Here is a 20389-nt window from a genome sequence, read left to right on the forward strand (position 1 = left end):
CATTGTAAACTAAGCTAAATTTGAAGAAATATTTCTAAGATAATCTATTAATTAATTTCATATTTATTGTATTAAATGGCATAATCATAGTAATAAACTAAATTAATTTGACATTAATTGAATATAATAAATATTGAATTAATGTTACTTACTAAATTAAATCCTACTCAAAAACCCCCTTTGTTTTCCTTTTGCCTCTTCCACCACCTTGATTTCATCATTCAAAATTTAAACAAATATATAAAAAAAAAAAAAAAAAGTTACATCGCAAAAATGTCTGGTGGAATTGCACGTGGTCGTCTTGCTGAGGAACGAAAATCATGGCGGAAAAATCACCCACATGTATCTACTTTTTAACTAATTTGCATGTTACCTTCACTTTAAATGTTGCACTTGTATCGAATTTCTCAAAAATACCCTATTTTTTATTTTTTTGAGATTTTGACATTTAGCCTTGTAGATATTTTTGAAAAATACGAGCAACATAACTTTGTACTTGTTTACTTTTGATGAAGCATCCGTGGCGAATTGTAAAAAAATAGATTTCTTTTTGGAAAATTGGATATGTCTGTTTGACATTTTTAATAGTCCAAGCAACGTATATGTTTGATTTTCTAAAATTGCATTACTTTTGAAGGATGATGTATACTTTAGACATTTTTGAAGAGGTGGCAAAACTTTGAACTTGTGCGGACTCTTTACTTTTGATGACGCATCCGAATTGAGTTCTCAAAAAAATAATTTATTTTTTTTTGGCAATTCGATAGGTATCCGTTAGACATTTTTGAACTGTGTGAGCAACATAGGTTTGTATCTAAGTTGTGTGGACTCTTTAATTTTGGTGGCACCGTGTAGATTTTTCAAGAGTAAGTATATTTGGAATCCGACACGTACTAGACATTTTTGAAGAATTCATGCAACATAGTTTTGTATCTAAGTTGATCGGACTCTTCACTTTCGATGTTGTACTCGTGTTGAATTTTTCAAAAATAAGCTACTTTTGGAGAATCCGACAGTACCCGTTAGACATTTCACATTTTTGAAGAGTCCGAGCAACATAGTTTTTGGAGGATCTAACATATACCTGCTACACATTTTTGAAGAGTATGTGCAATATACTTTGTACGGACTTTTCACTTTTGATGACGCATCCGTATTGAATTTATTAAAAGTATGCTACTTTTTTAAGAATCCCACATGCACCCATTGACATTTTTAAGAGTCCGACCATCATAGCTTTGTGCTCTTCATTTTAGTGTTGCACGTATGTTAGATCTTCTAAAAATATATTACTTCTGAAAAATCCGACACCCACCTGTTGGTATTTTGGAAAGAGTCCGTGCAGCATAGCTTTGTACTCTTCACTTTTAATGTCGCACTTGTGTCAAAATACTTTTTTTTTTTTTGAAGAATTTGACACACATGCATTTGACAATTTTGAAGAGTCCAAACAACATAGCTTTGTACCTAAATTGCACGGACTCTTCACTTTTGATGTGGCTTCTGTGTCAAATTTTCCAAAAATACTTTTGGGGAATTCGACAGGCATACATTGACATTTTTGAATAGTTTGAACAACATAGCTTTGTACTTTTCACTTCCAATGTCACACCTGCATTAGATTTTTCACAAAAAAACTACTTTTGGTAAATCGGACACCAACTAGTTGATGGTTTTGAAATATTCCGAACAACATAGCTTTGTACTCTTCACTCGATGTCGCACCTGTGTCAGATTTTCCCAAAATTGCACTATTTGTGGAGAATGTGACACACACTCGTCGACATTTTTAAGAGTCCGAGCAACATAGCTTTGTACTCTTCACTTTCGATATCGCACCTATGTTGGATTTTCCAAAAATATCCTACTTTTGTAAAATCGAACACCCACCGGTTGATATTTTTGAAAGAGTCCGAGCAACATAGCCTTGTACTCTTCACTCAGTGTCGCACATGTGTCGGATTTTTCAAAAATTGCACTATTTTCGAAGAATGTGACATGTACTTGTTGATATTCTTGAATAGTTCGAGCAACATAGCTTTGTCATATCCTCCCACTTGATTTTTTGTTTGTTGCTCAGTACTATTTTTGTATATTTTCTTTTGCTCTACTGACGCAATGTGAGTTAAATTATGGGTGTGTGTTGTATTTTTTTCTGTAGGGTTTTGTGGCTAGGCCAGAAACTGGTCCAGATGGGTCTGTTAATTTGATGGTGTGGCATTGTTCTATCCCTGGACCCGCGGTGAGTAAAGTTTCTTGTTATTTTTCACTTCCTGTTTTGAGTTTTCCAGTTGTGAAAAATGGGTAAGTTAAAATTTTGATGATACTCTTTGTGAAAGTTGTTTCTTGGGAAATGCTACCTAAGGGTGTGGGACGTAGTGGTCAATGAAGTGGTTCAGAATCGTGAGGTTTCATGTTCAAATCCTAGTGGAGACACAAACACTAGGTGATTTCTTTCCATCTGTTATAGCGTTGATGGATATAGTTACCTGATACTTGTTGCTGATGGGAGGTGGTAGGTATCTCCTTTGGCTGTTGGTAGGTGAAAGAGTTGGTTTGGTTTCTTGTGGAGTCTAATTTATGTGAAAGAAAACTCCACGTGGCAATTTACTTGGCTAGGAAATGAACTTGGAGAGCAAGCAAAAATTTATGGAGGACAAATTGTGTATTTAATTTTCCTTCTCTTATTTTATGCTTGGAGTCCAAGTTTGACCATCTATTAAAGGATGGTCATTCTTCATTGATAAAACCATCCTAAAGTTCATAGTTAAATACATTTTAATAGTAGAGAGTTGAGAGCAATTCTCTTAGGTGTATTTGAGATCTCTCCTTTTTCTTTGTTAATATATAAAGGCAGTTGTTCTCTGGTGGATGGAGGATCATTCAGATCCGAACCACGTTAAATCTTGTGTTCTTTCTCTTGTTCTTTATTTCATATTTTCGCTAATAATTGGCACCAAAGCCTAGTAACTATTTGAGTATGCTCTGTGGTTGCAAAACAGTCTGAAAAGAATTACTTTGATTTTTTGTATTTCCAAATACTATTTTTTATAGAAGAGAAAGAACAAGTATGGATAAGTTCTATGTAGTTTGAAATTGATAGATTTAGTGCACTCAACAACTTCAATATCTGAAGATCTAGATGATGGCGTTACTGCAGATGGAAGGTTCAATCCATGTTATTGACGAAAAGTATCCCGATGGTACATCGAATTCCGACAAGGAGAAGATTGAAGACGATACATTGAGTGTCATCCAGCTGTCCCTTGCACCTAACGTGCTTTGTGAAATGAGTACAGGTACCGATGAGACGACCAAACAATTGTGGTGCAAGCTGCAAGGGCTTTACTAGGACCGGTCGGTGACAACAAGGATGTTGTTACGACGGCGTCTTCACTCATTTAAGATGGAATTAAGTTCTTTGTTGCACAACCATCTGGATGCGTTCAATAAACTTGTCATGGACATACAGACTGTCGGAGTTAAAAAGGATGAGGAGACGCTTGCATGTGCTTTGCTATTTTCATTGACTTCAAAATATCATGATATTGAAAATTCAATGATATAACGAGCCTATCATTCTTGAGCAAGTGCGGCAAGCACTTAACTCTTGTGATGTGCGGAGGCATTTTGAAAGAGACAAAGATGATGAAGCTAGTGGGCTCTTTGTGAGAGGTCGTACTAGCCAATAGGAAAAGAGCAAATCAAAGTCTCATGTGAAAAAGAAGAATGTGAAGTGTTGGGGCTGTCACAAGAAGGGTCACTTTGAACGAGATTGCCCAACGTCAAAGTCCAAAGAAAAGGCGAGTGCATCCATTGTTGAACAAGTGCATGATTCTGATAATGAATATGTACTTATAATATCATGCAATAGCGGAGTCTATGGCAACAAATGAGTGCTAGATTCCGGTTGTACTCTGCATATAACATTGCCAAAATATTGGTTCAACAACTATGAGAAAAGTAGAGGAACCATAGTAATGGGCAATAATGCAACTTGTAAAATAGTTGGCATTGGCTCAGTTCTAGTTTACTGCCGTGATGGAATTTTGAGGACTATTACTGAAGTTTGTCGTGTTCCTGATTTGAAGAAGAATTTGATCTCCGTGGATACTCTGTATAAACAAGGCTACAAGTACATGAGCGAAGGAGGAACTATGAAGGTGTCTAAAGGTTCTTTAGTCATGCTGAGGGCCAAGCTGGAGGATGGCCTTTACACATTGTTAGGAAGCACCATTGTTGGCTTAGTAATGCATTACAGCGTAGTTATCAAATGATGACGAGGCAAAATTATGACACATGAGACTGGGTCATATGAGCGCACGAGGATTGGAGATGTTGAGCACCAAAACCTTTTGAATAATGAGAAGATAAGCACACTTGAATTTTGTGAGCATTGCAACTTAGGGAAGCAGAAAAAGGTCAGGTTCAGCACTGGCAAGCACAAGATGGGTGGGGTGCTAGACTACATCCATTCATATTTATGGGGCTCCTCTAAAGTTCTATCAAAGGGTGGAAAGAGGTATCTTCTCACAATCATTAATGATTTTTCATGAAAGGTTTAGGTGCATTTCTTGAAGGCAAAAAGTGATGCTTTTGAAGCCTTTAAGAAGTGGAAGATATTGGTTGAGAATCAAATGGAGCGAAAAATCAAGTATCTTCGCACTGACAATGCCTTGGGGTTTTGCAGTGAAGAGTTCAATGATTTCTGCAAGGTTCATGGGATCTCAAGTAAGACGGTCAGACACACCCCACAACAGAATGGAGTTGCCGAGAGGATGAACAGAACTCCTCTTGAAAAGGCTCATTGTATGCTCCTACAAGCCAAAATGTCCAGGGTGTTTTAGGCTGAAGCAGTTCACATTGTTTCTCATATTGTCAATTGATCTCTAGCATCAACCATTGACTTTAAGACTCCGAATGAAGTATGGTCAGGTGAACCCTCTGACTGTTCTCACTTGTGAATATTTAGGCGTCCATCTTATTATCATGTTAATGAAGGAAAGCTTGAAGCAAGGGCTAGGAAACCATATTCGTAGGATATGTGGATTGAGTAAAAGGGTACAAACTTTGGTGTTTGTCTTTACTCAAATTTGTAGTTAGTAGAGATGTTACCTTTGATGAATCCTTGTACTTGATCCTCGTAATGTTTTTGTGGAGTTATCAGAAAACGAGAACAATGAGTAGGTAGAGCTACCGATGAGAAGGATCAAGAAACTCTAGTTGATAAGTCAAAAGATGTTGATCTTGAAGAACATGCGGTCAATAAACCATACACAATTGCGAAGGGAAAGGACAAAAGGCAGATACAGAAACTGGAACGCCTTATAGAGCAAGCAAATTTGATTGCATATGCATTCGTAGCTGCAGAAAAAGAGATTAAGGATCTTGATCCCTGCTCGTATGTTGAAGCAACTTCTTGTAAGGATGCTGCTCAATGTCAATTAGCCATGACAGAAGAGCTGGAGTCTTATCACCAGAATTAGACATGAGTCTTAGTTGAAAGGCCAAAGGAGCAGAGGACAGTTGGATGCAAATGGGTCTAGAGAAAAAAAAAAGGAATTCCAGAAGTGGAAGATGCCAGTGATACAAGATGAAAATACGAAAACAAAAACAACACGAAAAAAAGGAAAACAATGGAAAACAAAATAAGGCAAGTAAAGGATAGATAGATTGACACAAAGAGATAAAGAGAGGACAGGACAACCAAAGGGTATATTAAACCCTAAGACCTTCTTATTAATTACCACAAGCACAAGCAACCCACGTTTCTCACAAATCCATAAATCTCCCAACAAGCTTCACTGAAACACTCTCAAGTGTATACTTTCAATCAAAATCATCTTCCTCAATATGAAGGGAAATCTAGCTATTATAGCCATGGCTACTTATTACAAGATGGGCCCAAAAGTGACCTTAAATATCAAGTGGGCCCAAAAGTGACCTTTAATGTCAAATGGCCATATGTTAGAACATATGCTCTCCCGTGTCCCATGCTATCATCCAAATGCAACGGTGTTCAATACTCTCTTGGATGATATCATCAAATGTAGCTCCTTCCCAAGCTATCCTTCAATCACATATATGCTCCCCTAGAACGACCAAGTCTTGGATCCTTACATTGGATCCTTGAAGCATAGATCCCAAAAAAGTGGAGCCAATTTGGCTTGTATCCGCTAGGTTCAAGGCGAGATTAGTTGCAGAGAGTTTCAGTCATGTGAGAAATATATGAGTAGGATATTATTTGAATTGTTGTAACTACATTATTACACTAAGACCTTATTTATAGACACTGCATTCCAATCATTTTCAAGTAGGACACTACATTACAATTCTTTTCCAAGTAGGACACTATATTACAATTCCTTTTCAAGTAGGATTCTGTATGTTATTCCTTCTCCTACACATTCTCTAACAAGTCAGAAGGAGGGAATTGACTACATTGAGTTTTTCTCCCCAGTCTTGAAGCGTAGCTCAATTCGTGTGCTATCAGCAGTGGTTGCTTAATTTGACTTGGAGCTTCAACAACTTGATGTCAAAACTGCTTTCTTGCATACTGATCTACAAGGGACAATCTATATGGATCGACCTGAAGGTTTCCTAGCTGAGGGAAAAGAAGATCATGTATGCCAACTGAGTAAGTCTTTGTATGCTTGAAGCAATCCCATAGATAGTGGTACAAAAGGTTTGATGCATTCATGACTACACATGGCTTCTCAAGGAGTGTATTTGATAGTTGTGTGTATCACAAGATGTCCGGTAACTCTATGATTTATTTACCGTTGTATGTTGGTGATATGCTTATTGCTGCTAACAACATCACAGAGATAAATGCTTTGAAAAAATTGTTGAGCAAGGAATTTGACATGAAGGATTTGGGAGCTGCAAGGAAAATCCTTGGAATGGAGATTTCAAGAGAAGGCGGTGTTGTACGTCTTTCTCATAAGAGGTACATCGAAAAGGTTCTTGAGAGATTTAATATACATATGAGCAAGCCTGTAAGTACACCGTTAGCTCCTTATTTTAAATTTTCAGAGTTACAAATGCCTAAGTCTGAGGATGAGGTAAAGCATAGGTCAAAGGTTCCTTATGCTAGTGCAGTTGGTAGCATTATATATGTTATGGTATGCACATGTCCAAATATTGCTCAATCTGTAAGTATGGTAAGCTTTGGAGCTTTGGAGGAAGAGTATTAGGGTAGAGGGCTAAGAGGGGTGGGCAAGCCATAGGTTGTAGTTAGGAGAGTTTGGTGTAGCTTGGGCTGTAGTGCTAGGGTTGGGGGAGTGGGGTTCCCTTTGTTGGTTAATGTACTTTATTTTTGGTGGTTGTTGTATCGCTGTTATTTTCATCATGTTGTATGCTTGTGTCGTTTGAATACGGTCCTTTGTCTTGAGCTGGGGGTCTTTCGGAAACAGCCTCTCTACTTCTTCGAAGGTAGTGGTATGGACTGCGTGCATTCTACCCTCCCCAGACCCCACTATGTGGAAATATATTGGGTTTGTTGTTGTTGTTGTTGTCTGTAAGTGTGGTAAGCAGGTACATGGCCAACCCAGGAAAGAGGCATTGGGAAGCTGTCAACTAGATATTGAGATATCTCAAAGACGCTTCTGATATTGGCCTAACCTTCCAAAAGTGAAGGTATTTCAATTCTCGATTAATTTCGACTATGCAGGGGATCTTGATAGAAGGAGGTCCACAACTGGATACATCTTTACTCTCATTGACAGTGTCGTTAGTTGGAAATCAACTATACAGTTGATTGTCGCCGTGTCTACATCAAAGGCAGAATATATGGCAGCAACGAAGGAAGTGAAAGAAGCTACCTGGTTGAAAGGTTTGATGGCAGAATTGAGTTTGGTCCAGCTGGAATAAACTCTTAAGATGTGATAGGTCATTTGATTAAAAATGAAAGATTTCATGAGCGCACCAAACACATTGATGTCAGATTTCATTTTATTTGAGATGTCGTTGAAGAGGGAAATATGAAGGTCGTAAAGGTTATCATAGACAATAACGCTGCAGACATGTTGACAAAGATAGTCCCGCTCACCAAGTTTACACATTGCAAGGATTTGGCAGGGGTATGAATCAACTGATGCAACTCCGAGAGAACAACTGCTAGGTGGAGCTTGTATGTTCAACAAAGGTTTGATTTTTCTTATTTCTTACAACGGAGTTGCCCAGTAAGCTTAGAAGTTTTGGCCAGAGTTGTTCATACGCATGCTTAGGACGCAAACCAAGGTGGAGATTGAAAGAGCTAGTTTGGTTTTTTGTGGAATCTAATCCATGTGGAAGAAAACTCCATGTGCCAATTTACTTGGCTAGGCAATGAACTTGGAGAGCAAGCAAAAATTTGTGGAGGACAAATTTTGTATTTAGTTTTCCTTTTCTCTAACTAGTATAGTTGATGCCATGTGACCAGGAGGTCATGGGTTCAAGCCTTGGAAACAGACTCTGGTAGAAATGCAAGGTAAGGCTGCGTACGATACACCCTTGTGGTGGGGCCCTTCCTCAGACACCACGCATAGCGGTAGCTTTAATGCACCGGGTTGTTCTTTTTTGGTTTCTTGGAGCCCAAGTTTGGCCATCTATAAAAGAATGGCCATTCTTCATTGTTAAAACCATCCTAATATTCATAGTAAATACATTGTAAGAGTAGAGAGTTGAGAGCAATTCGTTTAGGTCTATTTGGGATCTATTTGGGTCTCTCCCTTTTCTTTGTTAATATATAATGGTAGTTGTTCTCTGGTGGATGTAGGATCATTCGGATCCGAACCACATTAAATCTTGTGTTCTTTCTCTTGTTCTTTATTTCCCGATTCCGCTACCGGTAGGTGACAAATATCTCGTGGAATTATTTGTCCGCACAAGCTAGTCCGGACACCACGTTTATAAAAAAATGATTTTGTCTTGGGAAATGCCTGTTACTTGTCTATGAAAAGCTTATACGGAAGTGTTGCCTGTCCATTGTGGGGTTGGAGGAGGGGTTGAAAACTTGGTCTCGCCAGCTGTTTGTAGAAAGCCACATAAGTTCGTCGTGTTTAAGTGATAAACTGAAATTGTGATACATACTAATTAATCATGACAACTGATAAAAGAGTGTCTGCCTGCGTGAGCTCCCTCGCATTGTCTCTTCCTAGTCCACTCAAAGGAGGAGGGTTGAGGTAGGCTGGTAGCTAGTGAAGCTTGCCAATTCACGATGAAATTGAATTCCCATAATTGATAAAAGAGTGTAGAAGCATGTATATATTCAGTGGTTTGGTGCAAATTCCTTGTCTGTGATTGAAATTTTTGGGCTAGAATTTGTCTACTTCCTTTAGCAGCTTAATGTTGGTCACTGTTCCTTCTTTGGTGTTGAAGATCAGTGGTTTTGTACTGTGATTACCCTTAGTTTGTAGATTCATGGGGTTGTTTATTGATTCTTTTTTATGGGAACTGTGAGGAAAAGATTGGGCAGTTTTATTATTGCTTAGACTCATCAGTTTGGATATTTCAGTTATAGAAAGTATTCTGTTATATTGGTTGTGATTTGCGGAGTTCTCTTATTGTTTCTAGGGTTTTCATACTCCTTTAATTTTATCTTTTGATTTACTTCACTGAATAGATCATTAAAGCTAAGACTTAGTTAAAAGTATATAGAATTTGGTAACAGTACTGCTAAGTTGTGCGGACTCTTCACTTTCTTCGATGCTGCTGCTGTGTCGGATTCTCCAAAAATACCTACCTTTGGAGAATCTGACACGCAACCGTTGACATTTTTGAAGAGTCCGAACAACATAGAACAGGAGTAGGAAGATTTAACGAGATCTCAGCTATGTCTGATTATGAGAATAGTTGTAGTATGCAGATTCCTTTCATGATTCTGTGTTAATCTTAGTGTCGTCCCTATGTGTAAAATATCCTCTCTGGACAGAAAATATGAAACTCCATTCTACATCATAAGCAGTCTCAGCTTGACAATCAATATCAGATACATTACCATATCAAAAGAAAAGGGTTTCAGCTTGATATATAAGTTTATATACTGATTTATAGTGCTCTGGTTTCTAGTTAGAAGCATATAGCGATTTATAGTTGCCCTTACATTTGTTATCTCAATCTGCAAATTTTCCAATAAAAGAAAAAATGAAAAACAAAAGGTTTCAGCTTGATCATTGCAACCACTTGGAGCAACTTCCAATAGTGTTATTGATTCCTAATCCACAATCCAGGAAATCCTTTTTTCTTTTATCCTATGGTTGAAGATGCTTTATGGAGAAAAAGGGGAATAAATATTGTATCGGAAAGGAAAGAATGTTGTGGAGGGGCTTGAGTTATAAAGTCTTATGCATAAATTATGAACCTCAATGGACTATGGGGAGTTTATGAATGAACGAGAAATTACAGTACATGATGTTTGAAATAGCAACAACAATATACCTAGTGTGTACGGAGACCTTATCAATACCTTGTGTGAGGTAGAGATACAGTTTCTGATAGACAACGAGGCTCAGTACCGGTTGTTTGAAATGAAGAAAATAATATGGAGTCTAATGGGTGCATTTAAAATTAGGCAACAAGCTGGTATCTGAGTCTTTCTTCTATACAAAAATCTATAGGAAGGACCATTGAAGGCGTCCATAAAATTCATCTTATTGAATTATTCACAGAGCCTTGTAGTCAGTGATTTGATGGGTGATTGTGTACTGTCAGCCATGGACCTGAAATCAATTTTTGTTGCATTTTGAGAGTCCTCAAGTCCTTGGACTATTTTTACAATTTTCTAAACAAAGGAAGTTATAGCCTGGACCTGCTTGTAAGGTAAGTATATGCATGTGTCCTTGGATTTAATTTAGGAAGTAAGAAGAATATGATCTTCGCGAGGATGCAAAAGTCCATTTTCCTATGGTATCATAAGGTTTGAACTTTAGTAGCTTTGTTATGTATTAATTGCATATAAATGAAAGGATGTTTTGTTGGAATGCTCTTAGTTTCATGAGTAACTTATTGTAAACAATCATGGGGCAATCTATCCTATCCTAGACTTGGTGGTTAGAGCTACCTGGTATATGTTGCTGGTGGGAGGTGCCAGGTACTCTGTGGAATTAGGCGAGGTGCTCGAAAGCTGGCCTGGACACCACAGTTATTAAAAGAAATGCGCTCTCTCTCTCTACCTCCCCCCCCCCCCCCCCCCCCCCTCTCTGTGTGTGTATGTGTGTGTGACTACTTTTGAGTTTCTGAGCGATGCTCTAATTTGCTTGGACTTTCAAGTTCTGTAAGCTGAATTTTGGTTACAGTTAGGTCCTTTAGGGTTACTGTGAAACACATTCTGGCCTTTGCAAGTCTTTACGGTGTTGAAAACCTGCTTTTCTCTTCCCCCTATTCTTTCTTCTAATATTTGTCAGCCATAGTGATATGAAACTTTAACTGGTACAGACTGACTGGGAAGGTGGCTTCTATCCAATAACAATGCACTTCAGCGAAGACTATCCTAGCAAACCACCCACGTGCAAGTTTCCTCAAGGTTTCTTTCACCCTAATGTTTATCCATCAGGAACAGTATGCCTGTCTATCCTCAACGAGGACAGTGTAAGTTCTTGTAATTGCTGTTTTGTTATTTTGTTAGTCTATCGATTAGTATGATGGCTTCCAGCTGACTCTTATGATTCTTGCATTGTTATAACCTTGTTTAGGGGTGGAGACCTGCCATTACAGTCAAACAAATTTTAGTGGGTATCCAAGATTTGCTTGACCAGCCGAACCCTAATGATCCAGCACAAACAGAAGGTTATCAGTTTTATATGCAGGTAAGCTATTCAAACTTGATATATGCTTCATTGAGCTTTTTCTTTGACTTTTAATTAAAAAAACTTAAGTTGGCATTTTGTTTTTTCCTATTGGAATTGTTTACAATAATAGCTTTTATATTAAAAATCCTATGATGATTTCAATAGCGGATGCCTAGGTAACAATTAAATTTAATGGTGCTTCAAATCCATTAAAAATGGTTTTAAAGATTCTGTTGATTTGTAGGAGGAATTCAAATGACAATTAATTGCTTCCGAATTTTTGATTGTTAATGAGAAAATTAACTGTTGGTACATTTGAAATGCAATTATTGGAGGTAGTAACCCATATTATTCTCCGTATTTTTGGCTTGTCGTTATAATATGTGCCATGCTTTTGTAGGATATCGTTGAGTACAAGAGACGAGTGAGACAGCAGGCCAGGCAATACACAGCTCTTGGCTGACATTAGTTTGTTATGAACTATATAATGGCGTGACATTGCTAGTCCTTATTGTTATGAACTATCTTCTTTATGATTGAACAATGAATATAGTCAGTGTGCAATAACATGCTATCTGTTATTTTGAGAATATTGTTGGTCTATTGAATCTTTTTTTACTTCGATAAAGGCTTTGCTTTGCTATGCTAACAATCCAGCGGTCGCTGATTGTGGGAAATCATACAGCAATCTACTGGTCGCAATGTCTATAGGACCTACGGTCAAAAGATGATATACTTCTACCTCAGGTAACTGAGTTTTCTTCATGGCTTCTCAAAACTGGAACAAGAAGTAATCTCGAAAGGTTGGAGTGGACTGCAACAATATCCCCTATTTATATATAATTCACTTTTCTAAATAGCTATATCCGAGATATGGGGAAGTATTGCTTAACTCTCTAGATATTGTCATCTATAAAATATTGCTTGAAACAAACATGGTATTTCGTCTCTCTTTTATTCCTTTTTGTGATACATCATACAAGCAAGGTCAACATTCTTGATGCTTATTGTAGGAAAAATAAGGAGAGCTCAGTACATTAAATATCCAATTACTCTTCCAAGTTGCCAAAGACATGGCACTTGAGCTCCTCAACTAATGCTGTTAGATGATTATAAGAAGAGCCTCCTTTTTCCACTGCCCTATCAATCATTGCTTTGACATCTTTTGCTCTACTTCTGATCTCTTCACTTTCCGTGGAGGTGTTCATCAACATCTTCAAACTCGCCTCTATCTTCTCCTTCTTGACAATTGTATCCTTGACGTCAAATGAAATGTGCCATACCTCTGCCCCATCGCTAACCCCCACATCCAAGAATCTCCACCAGCTTCTCATTGTAGAACTGCTCTGCGAACAATGGCCATGTGAGCGTTGGTACTCCAGCTGTGAAAGATTCCAAAGTGGAGTTCCAGCCACAATGAGTCATGAACACTCCGTTTGCTGAATAGTTCAAGATCGTCAGCTGTGGCACCCAATCTCTGACTATCAAACCTTTGTTGTTGGTAAGCATTTTTTCCTCAAAACCTGTAGGCATCCAGCTTTCTTGCTCGTTGTCACCTTTCCTGACCACCCAAAGAAAAGACGAATCTGAGGCTTCAAGTGCCAAGGCAATTTCAGTAAGCTGAGCATCAGAAAACCTCCCCATACTTCAAAATCAATTGTACACAACAGAGTTTGGTTCTTGAGAATCGAGCCAACTTAGGCAGCTGTGTTGCTCTTGAACTGCAGTGTTTGCTTCTTCTCTCTTTGAGAAGTGAAACAAAGGACCAATCAACCATGGTTTTTTACCTCTGATTTTCTGGTAAAGCTCAGCATAACTTGGCTCTAGATCATAGATAGTGTCATGAATCATGGCATAGCTCCGAGGTTCTGATTCTTTAATTCTCTTCATCATCTCCCAGTATGGTCCTTCGGGATTGGTTATAATTATTCGGGACGTTGAGATCTTTTCATTTCAATATTATCTGGTAAACCTGGAATCAAGAAACTTTCTGAATCTGAACCTACCTTCTCATGAGGTGTATAAAGCTTCAAATAATGTTCAACACAATGTAGCATAACATTTGCAGGATGAAACATAAGTCTCGGTATCTTCAGTCGCTCAGCTACATCCACAGTCCACGGAAGGCACACATCTGAAACAATGCAGTGAGGATGAAGTTCAACAGTAAGATCTTCGATTGGTTTTTGGAGCATAGCATTTCCCTTCCACACCCCCATGGACATTTCTGGGGCAGTGATTGCACTGAAGTTTTCAATCCCTTCAGGTAAGCCTACTGCATCAGATGGGAACTTGAGTTTGTGGATCAAGATACGGTGGTGAATCATCAATGTTGGACTCGAAAAGGAGGGCATTATAGTGAGTGGTGATAATGCTACCTTTGACACCTTGGCTTGCAAAAAGTCTTGTTGTATTGACCAAGGGGATCATATGACTTGGTGTAAAGTATGGAATGAAAACTACATGGAGTTCACCATCTTTTTATGCCATTACTGCACTTGAAGTGATGGAAGTTCACCTAACAATGGCAGAAGCAGGGTGAGAAACAACTGAAAATGTTACTAACCTTATATTAGATTCAGACATGTCACAATGGCCTAACCAAGTAATATTTTATTGGTAGATCACATGACTTTGTGTTATTAATTCAAGGTATGTTTATTATTTTTTATATTGAGGCAGCTGACCTTGCAGTACCCAGCTCTTGGTGCCTTTCGAACTAAATAATTTTGTCACTGCAGTCTGCATAGTCCTTTTTGACAGTTGCCCGTGGCGGTGTGGCTAATTTGGTGTGTGCTTCTTATGATTTGACAATGAATATAGTCTGTGTGCGCGATATGCATATTCGCTATTACTTTTTCCAGTATGGTCTGTCAATTAGTTCGTTTTTACTTGCGACTCATTAGATTAAAGCTCTACAATCTGTCAGTGTCTGTTTGTATGAAACCAAAACATGGTAAACTTCTCCTCCGGTAAGTGTGTTTTGTTCATGGATTATTGGATATTTTGTTGTCTCAAAAATGTTGCAACTAGATCATATTCGAGAGAAAGGGAAAAGTATTGATTACAGATCCACCTAATTTTATTTGTTGACAGTAAAAGATGCTTGAAACATAACATGTTATTTTGTTTTCCCTTTTATTCTGTTATGCAATACACGCGATTTCAGCATCCGGGATATTACATTTTCAATTATTCTTCCAAGGTGCTAAATACATGGCACTTGAGCTCCTGTATTAACTCAGTTAGATGATTATAAGATGAGCCACCTGTTTCGACAGCCCTCTTAACCATTGCTTCGATGTCTTTTGCTCTACTTCTGATCTTTTCGCTTTCCATGGAGTTGCTCATCAGCATTTTCACACTTGCCTCTATCTTCTCCTTCTTGACAATTGTATCCGTGATGTCAAAAGTACTGTGACACACCTCTGCCCCAACACCTACCCCACATCCAAGAACCTCCACCAGCTTCTCATTGTAGAACTGCTCCGCGAATAAGGGCCATGTCAGCAATGGCACTCCGGCTGTAAGAGATTCCAGGATGGAGTTCCAGCCACAATGAGTCACGAATGCTCTGGTTGCTGGATGGTTCAAGATCTTCAGCTGTGGCACCCATCCTGTGACAATCAGGCCTTTGTTGTTGGTAAGCATTTTTTCCTTAAAGCCGGTAGGCATCCAGCTTTCTTGCTCATTTTCTTGGAGTTTGTCTCCCTTCCTTACCACCCAAAGAAACGATGAATCTGAGGCCTCAAGAGCCAAGGCAATTTCAGTGAGCTGAGCATCAGAAAACCTTACCATACTTCCGAAGCAAATGTACACAACAGAACTTGGTTCTTGATAATCAAGCCAACTTAGGCAGCTGTGTCGCTCTTTAACTGCAGTATTTGCTTCTTCTCTCTTTGAAAAGTGAAACAATGGACCAATCAACCATGGTTTTTTGCCTTTGATTTTCTGGTAAAGCTCCGCGTAAGTAGACTCCAGGTCATAGACAGCATCATGAATCACGCCATATCTCCGAGGTTCTGCTTCTTTAATTCTCTTCATCATCTCCCAGTATGGTCCTTCAAGGTTGGTTTTAACAATATTTTCTGGCAATTGAGATCTTTTCATTTCTATCTTATCTGGTAAACCTGGAATCATGAAACTTTCTGAATCCGAACTTACCTTCTCGTGAGGTGTGTACACATTCAAACAATGTTCAACACAATGGTACATTAGACTATGTGAATAAAATGCAAGTCTAGGTATCTTCAGCTGCTCGGCTACATCCACTGTCCATGTATGGCACACATCTGAAACTATGCAATGAGGACGAAGCTCAACAATAAGATCTTTGATTGGTTTTTGTAGCAAATCAATTCCCATAAATACACCGATAACCATTTCTGGGCCAGTGATAGCGCTGAAGTTTTCGATACCTTCTGGTAAGCCTACTTCATCAGATGGGAACTTGAGTTTGTGGACAAAGATAAGTTGGCCAGAATCATTGATGGAGGACTCGAAAAGGAGGGCATTATAGTGGGTGGTGATAATGCTAACTTTGACACCACAGCTAGCAAAAAGTCTAGCTATATCAACTAAGGGGATCATATGACTTGGTGTAAAGTACGGAACGAAAACTACATGGAGTTCACCATTTTTTTGTGCCATGACTGCACTTGGGAGAGATGGAAAGTCACCTAAGAATGATAGAAGTAGGGTGAGAAACAACTGAAAATGCTACTAACCTTATACTATTACATTCAGACTTATGTCAAATAGCCTAAAAGAGATGCTTTTTTTGTTAGATCATGTGTGAAACATTTAAAAGGAAGGGAAGCTTCTTTTTGCATTATTCGTTACTGTCAAATCAATACATTGAATGGCTCTCCCTGAGTGAGCTCTCTGCATAGCAGTTGAAAGGGAGATGTGGGCCAAAATACTATGTGGTGTATAAGGTGAGCAGTTGAAATGGTGTTGCTTGTCATGAGCAAATTAAGACGTCGTGGCCACTTGCGATAGAAGCAAGTGGCTCACCAAAGATGCAGACTGTAGTATGAGTATAAAAATCGACATCTACTCAGTAAGTATCATAGACCGTTCTCAACTTAGTAGTGATAAGCATTATTGAGAAGACTACATTACCTTTCATTTTTGACAGTATAATTAAAAAGACGAAGGAGAAAAGAGCAAGCAACAGGAAAAATAGGCATTTAATTAATAGCTAACGTCACTAAAGTAGTTGTCACGGCTTAAGCACGAAAACATAGACTTGTACAATATAAAAAATTAATCAAGAAAATCAACTCAGTTGATCATATCCGCATATAGACTACGGCAAGGATCTTTCAGACCAGCAATTGTCACTCGACAACTCAAAACTGATCAGTATAAAATCATGTGATATGTCCTTATTTATGTACCTCACTGGCGCTAGCCTAACGCCTGCCTACTAATCTTTAACTTACTTATTTGTACCCAGATACATGATGAAAGTCCACTCAACCGGTACAACCTGCATGCTTGCCTACTTGTTTTTCACAGGCCTATTTGTATCCAGCTACAATCTCTTTCCTTATAAAAGAAAAAAGAGCCCCTCGGCCAATGATCTTTCAGACCACCTAGCTTTTAATTTAATGTCCGGACTCGATAGTCACCACATCTCTATATCAAATTGGATCCACACAGTCCTATCATTGTATCTACCTCAGAACTCACATGGTCCCCATCACTGTGTCAACATTGAACTCACACAATCTCCAAGTTTTCATTTTAAAGCTCTGCAATAGTATCACATCACAAATAAGGAGCAAAGAAAAAAATAACTCAAATGTTACAATACACAGTAACTAAATCATGAATTTCAACAAATACAGATTACTAGTTAAAAGTTATAAGGTAGAGATATTATGCTCAACTCATCAGAATACAACTAGAAAAAAAAATCCTACATTTAAGCAATTCAAGCAAATCTGAATCAAGTGGACGTAACTTCTCACAACTGTCTTTTAAGAAGAAAAAAATGGCTCAACACTAATAAAAACAATACTCTAAGTTTTGTATTCAGTGCGTAAACAATAAAAATTATCCTAAAAACATTTGTGTGTATAATAGACAAATACTATGAGAGGTGGGGGTTGGGGCTATGGGTAGTGGCAGGTGGGGTTGGGGACTATGGGCATGGGGGAGAAGATGAGATATGTTGGGTGGGTAGGAGACGATCAATATAGAATGCCATTTGTGTAACTTGGTTTTCGTACTTCCACTAGGGAAGTAATTTTCTTCATTTTAAACTTGTTTTCCTAGGTAAAATATTTTCCCAAAAGGTTTGACCAACCGAACGTCAAAAATTAGAGAACATAATGTTTTCCTCCATACCGAGCACACCCTTAATTGAATTTTATTTTTTTTTCTAATTAGTTGGACTTTATGTCACGGCTGAAGTCTTTGATTTAAGTCGACCTAGTTGTGTCAGTGAAAAATTTTACAAGACATTAAATTTGAAGCTTGTGATAATGTGATTCTACTTTCTGCTTGTTTAGCCATTGTCTAAATGAATACTTGACACTAACATAATACAATATGAGTAATTCCTCATTATTGTTCCTAATGTTTAATACAAAAACAATAATATATTCGGTGTAATCTCACAAGCGGGATCTGAAGAGGGTAGTGTGTACACTAGACCATATTCCTGATGTTTAATTTGTAAATAAAAAAGAGACAATGGCAAAGCAATCTTTGTTGCATTAAACTATAAAATAAAAAGGAACTCTGCTTTTTCTCCCCTCTTTGCCTTGGAAACAAAAAACATGATGAATAAAGTGGTAGTAACTAAAGTTTTTGGCTTAATACATCGAAAATCTCTTAAAACTTGTTGGTAAATTTCATTTTCAAACACTAAAACTACGACTTGTTCCAATAAAGGACTTAAAACACATGATAAAGTATTCGTTAGATTTCCGATTTCACTTCTGATATGCCAAAAGCATGACACTTGATCTCCTGTATTAACTCAGTTAGATGATTATAAGATGAGCCAGCTGTTTCGACAGCCCTCTTAACCATTGCTTCGATGTCTTTTGCTCTACTTCTGATCTTTTCGCTTTCCATGGAGTTGCTCATCAGCATTTTCACACTTGCCTCTATCTTCTCCTTCTTGACAATTGTATCCGTGATGTCAAATGTACTATGCCACACCTCTGCCCCAACAGCTACACCACATCCAAGAACCTCCACCAGTTTCTCATTGTAGAACTGCTCCGCGAACAATGGCCACGTCAGCATTGGCACTCCGGCTGTTAGAGACTCCAGAGTCGAGTTCCAGCCACAGTGAGTCATGAAAGCTCCGGTTGATGGATGGTTCAAGATCCTCAGCTGTGGCACCCATCCTCTGACTATTAGGCCTTTGTTGTCTGCAAGCATTTTTTTCTCAAAGCCGGGAGGCATCCAGCTTTCTTGCTCATTGTCACTCTTTCTTACCACCCAAAGAAACGATGAATTCGAGGCCTCAAGAGCCAAGGCAATTTCAGTAAGCTGAACATCAGAAAACCTCCCCATACTTCCAAAACAAATATACACAACAGAGTTTGCTTCTTGAGAATCAAGCCAACTTAAGCAGCTGTGTCGTTCTTGAACCGGAGTATTTCTTGAGTTGTTTGCCTCTTCCCTCTTTGAAAAATGAAACAAAGGACCTATGAGCCATGATTTTTTACCTTTGATTTTCTCGTAAAGATCAACATAACTCGGCTCTAGATCATAGATAGTGTCGTGAATCATAGCATAGCTCCGTGGTTCTGATTCTTTAATTTGCTTCAATAACTCCCAGTACGGTCCTTCGGGGTTGGTTTTCAAATCATCTGGTAGTTGTGATCTTTTCATTTCAATCTTATCTGGTAATCCCTGAATCAAGAAACTTTCTGAATCCGAACTTACCTTCTCGTGAGGTGTATACATCTTCAAACAATGTTCAACACACTGGAACATAACATTGTTTGCATAAAACATAAGTCTAGGTATCTTCAATTGCTCAGCTACATCCACAGTCCATGGGAAAAAAATGTCTGAAACAATGCAATGAGGTCGGAGCTCGAAAATAAGACTTTCCATAGGTTTTTGAAGTAGAAAGATTCCCATGAATACACCTGCAGCCATTTCTGCGCTAGTGGCCGCACTGAAATTTTCGATCCCTTCAGGTATGCCTACTTCAGCTGATGGAAATTTGAGTTTGTGGACGAATATTTTGTGGCCTAAATCAGTGGCATGATCGATGGATGACTCGAAAAGGAGGGCATTGTAGGGGGTAGTGATAATACTAACTTTTACACCATGACTAGCAAAAAGTCTAGCTGTATCAACTAAGGGGATCATATGACTTGGTGTCAAGTATGGAACGAAAACTACGTGGAATTGTTCACCATTTTCTTGTCCCATGGTTGATTTGTAATTACTGATTAGAGGACTATGACAATGAAAGATTGGTCTACGTTCATGTATATAGCTTTTAAGGTTGAGAAAACATAGTTTTACTGTCATTGGAGTCATCACAGAGTTTGTCATTGTTCATTTGGTTAGATATGTTGCAACAAGAAGATTTGGCCTGCTTTAACTATGAAGATAGACTCCAAATAAAATGCTATATG

The 20389-nt window shown here is 38.3% G+C and overlaps 3 protein-coding genes and 1 pseudogene across 5 annotated transcripts; 1 reads left to right on the forward strand and 3 right to left on the reverse strand.

Moving 5' to 3' along the window:
* The first annotated feature begins 158 nt into the window (after nt 1-158).
* LOC107850977 (SUMO-conjugating enzyme SCE1) lies at nt 159-14468 on the forward strand. 3 transcript variants are annotated; one of them, XM_016695841.2, is made up of 6 exons: nt 159-342; nt 2162-2242; nt 11416-11568; nt 11673-11786; nt 12169-13934; nt 14035-14468. In XM_016695841.2, the coding sequence occupies exons 1-5, from the start codon at nt 274-276 to the stop codon at nt 12229-12231; spliced, it is 480 nt and encodes a 159-aa protein (XP_016551327.2). In that variant the 5' UTR covers nt 159-273; the 3' UTR covers nt 12232-13934; nt 14035-14468. The 3 variants fall into 3 exon arrangements, with proteins under 3 accessions (XP_016551327.2, XP_016551328.2, XP_016551329.2); XM_016695842.2 differs by having other exon boundaries at nt 12169-12515; nt 13837-14468; XM_016695843.2 differs by lacking the exons at nt 159-342; nt 14035-14468 and adding an exon at nt 627-668 and having other exon boundaries at nt 12169-12360.
* On the reverse strand, nt 12818-14258 carry LOC107850976 (annotated as a pseudogene).
* A 403-nt stretch (nt 14469-14871) lies between the features above and the next one.
* LOC107850975 (nuatigenin 3-beta-glucosyltransferase) lies at nt 14872-17290 on the reverse strand. Its single transcript, XM_016695840.2, has one exon. The coding sequence runs from the start codon at nt 16416-16418 to the stop codon at nt 14961-14963; it is 1458 nt and encodes a 485-aa protein (XP_016551326.2). The 5' UTR covers nt 16419-17290; the 3' UTR covers nt 14872-14960.
* A 1313-nt stretch (nt 17291-18603) lies between these two features.
* LOC107849820 (nuatigenin 3-beta-glucosyltransferase) lies at nt 18604-20302 on the reverse strand. The gene has a single exon (XM_016694373.2). The coding sequence runs from the start codon at nt 20289-20291 to the stop codon at nt 18702-18704; it is 1590 nt and encodes a 529-aa protein (XP_016549859.2). The 5' UTR covers nt 20292-20302; the 3' UTR covers nt 18604-18701.
* Nucleotides 20303-20389: the final 87 nt, after the last annotated feature.

This window comes from Capsicum annuum, chromosome 12 (genome assembly GCF_002878395.1).
Source record: "Capsicum annuum cultivar UCD-10X-F1 chromosome 12, UCD10Xv1.1, whole genome shotgun sequence".
Lineage (NCBI taxonomy): Eukaryota > Viridiplantae > Streptophyta > Magnoliopsida > Solanales > Solanaceae > Capsicum > Capsicum annuum.